The sequence below is a fragment of the Penaeus monodon genome, chromosome 35 (genome assembly GCF_015228065.2).
Source record: "Penaeus monodon isolate SGIC_2016 chromosome 35, NSTDA_Pmon_1, whole genome shotgun sequence".
NCBI lineage: Eukaryota > Metazoa > Arthropoda > Malacostraca > Decapoda > Penaeidae > Penaeus > Penaeus monodon.
The window spans coordinates 1,598,779-1,603,778 of NC_051420.1; the positions used below are offsets into that span (position 1 = coordinate 1,598,779).

Sequence of the window (5,000 nt, forward strand, 5' to 3'; positions counted from 1 at the left end):
AAGCACGTACCCCCTCCAAAAGGTTCCAAACTCAAGACTAGTTTCACTATATGTCAGGGAAGTATATATGGATTATCCTCGTATTATTGATGTTTGTTTTTCGTTGTATGTTGTATAAAGTTCATTTAAATAAGACATTTTTGGGTTTATGTGCCACGGCTGTTTGAATTCCGGGTGACGAAAAATATACAGAGGAAAACAAGCGTAAAACATTTTTTTTTTTTTTGTTCTAGCAGAAAAAAAAGAGAAAAAAAAGGTCATGTAATTGCATTTTGTTCTAGTACGATTGGATGACAAAATATATATTAAAAAAATTATATAAATATGCACGAGAGCATCTGTTATTCTGCTTACGTTGTAGCATAAAAATGCTTTGTTATTGCAATGCATTAAACCTTCGTTGCAGTTCAGCTTAGACGGTCGGTGCATGGAGGATGTATAAAAAATTTCTCACATTGTACAATACTGAGATCATTTAGTAAGTATGCCCTTGCATCGTCTCAACACAATTATACATTATACATTCACCTGATTTATGCTATAAAATTAAAATAATTCCACCACGCAAATATATACAAACAAGGTGTAGGTTCACCTTTGGAAATTAACAAAAAAAGGGAATGTTAACTGAAGGAATTGATAACAGAAGGAATAGTCGATCGAAGTGTCAATAAATATGGATAAAGGTGAAAGAAATATTGACATGTAAGGATTAGATAAGCCTATTAGTGACGTCAAGATGCCAAAAGCAGTGTTAAGATATACAAGCAAGGCTTAAGTTCCTCATCGCACATTAATATTGGATGGCAGAAAAAAAGGCACATGTATTAAAAGCATTTCGAGTAACTGCCTCATCTATTCCCCCGTCCAGAGCCAATTATAAACCAAAACTTCCGTAAGACAAAACTGGAAAAATATGATAAACTGAAATATAGAAGACGAAGTACAGTCTCTATTAGTACATGGCAACGTTCTACCAGCAGTCTCAATGCTCTCAGTTCTCAGAAATGTTCATAGACTGTCGAAAAAGATTTCCTGAAATGTTCATAAACTGCCAGACTAAATAATTTTCTGAAATGTTCATAGACTCAATTTAAAGAATAAAAGCCTCGTTTCCTTCACGAAAAATTACAGTTCTTTAAGTTCTATCCACACCAAATATATCTCCTATCCGACCGAGACACAAACACAATGCGTGTGATCTTTTAAAACACGCACACAATCAGAATGAGATCTCATACCTTTTCCTACAATACAACAGCTAATACAAACTGATTTTCTTTTTTAACGCAGGACAATTTGAGGTGTCAGTGATTTTTTTTTTTTTTTACACTGAATCCGCTGGAATTTATCGGCTGAACCATGTAAAATAGACATCAAAACAGAGGTTGGTTCTCCGTAAGTCAAGCTACATATAAGATTCGACGAAAGAAAAAGGAGGAGGAGGAGGAGGAGGAGAAAGAGAAGGAAGAAGAAGAGGAAGAAGGAAGAAGAGGAAGAGGAAAAGGAGGAAGTAGAAGAGATTCCGGGGGAAGGAGAGAAGGTTAGAAGATGTCAGAGATGAGCAAGAACACTCGCTGGTCCCAACATCTTTTTTTTTTTTTTTTTTTTTTTTGAAAAGCTTTCTCACACCCAACCAAGTAATGGCGTCCCTAAAATCATTGCACTTAGGACCTCTACTGTTTTCTTACGACCTCCTATGAGATATATCTTTTCCTCCAAGAGTCTGAAGGAAGTATACTAAGCTTTGTACACAAGCAGGGGGCTGTATTATACCGTGGTTTGTAAACACCCTGGAAAGCGGTCGACAGGACAACTTCAAGAATAGTTTTCTACAAAGTTTAAAAGGAACAACAATTTATATATATATATATATATATATATATATATATATATATATATAATAATAATAATAATAAAATAAAATACACTTTTCGAGAGCTGTAAGCTTCAATGGAAAAATAAGTAAGCATTTATGATTTTTTTTTTTTGTCAGGATGAATATAAACTCTACTACATCTAAACCTTCTATAAAATCAGTCCATGACGTTTCAGTAACTACTAAATCACAGACGGTTTAATAAGAACAAAAGCTGCTAAAAAAAAGAAAAATAACCACAAGAGACTGTATTTAGAAAAACATCCAAGAATCACTTCATAACCACAAGAGACTGACTGTCTGGCCTTACGTGCTATCTATGGCACTTTACACTCTTACAACCGCAACTGGTTACAACCTAAACCAACCATTACAGAGTCACCAAATGAAAGGGACTGTTTTGGCCTTCGAAGCTGAAGAAGAAAGGTTTCCATATGGCATTTTAGCTCATCAAGCCTCATGAAAACCCTCATGAGTACTCGTGAAAAAATCATGAGTACTGGGGAGAAAAGCCTCATGGAGACCTTTTAGCTCGAGAAAAACCTCGTGGGGACTTTTTACTCGCGAAAAGCCTCAAAAGTACTTTTTAGCTCGTGAAAAGCCTCATGGGGACTATTCAACTCGAGAAAACCTTATGGGGACTTTTTTAGCTTGAGAAAATTCCCCTTGAGAACTTTTTAACTCGAGAAAAGCCCCATGGGGACTTTTTACCTCTTGAAAAGCTTCATGGGGACTTTTGAGCTCGAGAAAAGCCTCATGAGATTTTTTAGCTGGTGAAAAGCCTCATGAGTACTCTTTAGCTCGTGAAAAGCCTCAAAAGTACTTTTTAGCTCGAGAAAAGCCTCATCGGGACTTCTTCACTCGTGAAAAGATCCCTTGGAACCTTAAAATTCACAACATTTCTGTTTACATTAGCTGTGTTTCAGGATTTCGTGAGACGTGTACCAGTAGGTCCATAGGACACCTAATCCTCTTTGTAGAAATTTCCTTTCCCTTCAAACAGTGAACTTAACTCCCCTTGATTCCATCGTGTCAGAAGTTCAGTATATGTACACTGGGAGCAAAAGTGTTGCTGTAGCATTGCAAATTCGTTAATTGCAATGTCTACTATTATTGCACCAAAATAATTAAATGTTTTTGTTTTTTTGTAAATGTCTCTTCTAATTTCAGTGGATCACTTAATTGCTTGAGCCTCTTGTCTCTCATCTTCGAGTGTCACTTGTCACTGAATCACGTCCACTTTTAAATTAGGAACACCGTGATGCCCCTTGCAATTGCACAAAACTTCACGTCTTTAGAAACTGTCTTTTGCAATTGCACAATACATTACGTCCCTAGAAATTTTATTTTGCAATAGCATGAAATCTAACGTCTCTAGAAACTTTTATCTGCAACTGCACGAAGACCAATGTCTCCGGAAACTGTCTTTTGCAAGTGCACAGCGCTCACGTCTCCAGAACACACTGGGCATTGGCCCGGGCGGCTTTTGCGATCTTGACCCACTCGGCGTGCCTGGGCGCGCATCGCAAGATGGGCTTCCCCAGCCTCATCACGCCCATCACCAAGAACTCGCCCTCGCCCGCCCGCGCCCCGCACTGGATGGGGACGTCGACGCGGCCCGTGTACTCCGCCACTCCACCTCTCCCTCCGCCTCCCTGGATGCTGTTGCTGATGCCGTACGCGCTCTCCAACGCCTTGCCGCCGTCGCTCCCGTGGGCGTGGGCGTGTCTGAACACCGGCGACGTCTGCTGGAAGAGCTTCGAGGCCCGGATGGTGATGGTGGTCGTGGCGAGGTCGGAGTCGTCCTCAACGCGCTCGATGCTTCCTCGAGCCACGAAGTCGCCCGAGCAGTAGAGGCGGAGTATCTCGTCCTCCGAACAGGGCCGGCACTCTGGGGGGGGGGGGGAAGGGCGCTCTCGTTAGAAAAGAGGAAAATGTGTCTTTCATTATAAATAAGCTAAAAGAAAACAGGTTTTTCGTTAGAAAAAATGAATAAATATTTATCTCGTTATATATATATATATATATATATATATATATATATATACATATATATATATATATATATATATATATATATATATATATATATATATATATAACGCTTACAAAAAAAAGAGACTTAGTCTGTAAAAAAACATAAATATATAAATACAGTATATTTTCATTACAAAAAAGAAGATGAGATTTCACTGTAAAAAAGAAATAGAAAATACTTATTGTTCTAAAAAATAATAATCATATAATAATAATAATAATAATAATAATAATAATAATAATAATATATAAAAACTCACTACAATAATAATAAATAATAAAAAAAATCCTTACCGAAAGAAAGAACATTATTGACATAACAAAAAAGAAAAAAATTATAATTGTTACTGCAAAGAAAAAAAATATATATATATATATAAACTATATAATTTTATTATATATATATATATATATATATATATATATATATATATATCATAATAAACAATATAATTCATATATAGTATATATATATATATATATCATACATATATTAAATAATATATATATGTGTGTGTGTGGTGTGTGTGTGGTGTGTGTGTGTGTGTGTGTGTGTGTGTGTGTGTGTGTGTGTGTGTGTGTGTGTGTGTGTGTGTTATTGTTTCCTAGTTTTCTTTCAAAATGTCCATTCCCTCATAAAGACAAGGCAATATTTCCCCCGTGCAACAACCTACATAATATTTTCCACCTACGCGAAGCCAAGGATTTCACATAGCTTCCAGCCACATCATTTAAAACTCGAAAATAGCGAGACTGAGCGAAATCACTTCCTCACGCTTCCTCATAATTCGTTCTATTGACTACAAAACACCTTTTTTTTTTTCTCTCTCTCTCGCTCCCAGCCAGGAAAAATCTCGTCCTGGAAAAAAAAACGAAAGACAAAGCGGATGGCAAGACCGACGACCAAGAGACAACAAAGAACGACAAGAGACGACCCACGACCCTCGCTTACCTTCAAGACACCCCCGCCGCTATGCCAGCTACCCCGGCCTCGCCAGAACCCGGTAAACACCTCCAGTCCATTCCCCGGGTACAAGAAGAGCCAAGCAGGCCACAGTAAGGTCTTCGCAGTGGCATAAGAATG

At 37.6% G+C, this 5,000-nt stretch overlaps 1 protein-coding gene across 1 annotated transcript in view; it reads right to left on the minus strand.

The window, feature by feature from the left end:
- Positions 1-5,000, minus strand: part of LOC119594968 (meteorin-like protein) — a 41,641-nt gene that overhangs the window by 226 nt on the left and 36,415 nt on the right. The window contains exon 3 of the mRNA XM_037944096.1: positions 1-3,770. This exon is cut by the window's left edge and continues 226 nt beyond it. Coding sequence (XP_037800024.1) covers positions 3,325-3,770 — 446 coding nt within the window. The 3' untranslated portion in view covers positions 1-3,324. The remainder of the gene's footprint in view (positions 3,771-5,000) is intronic.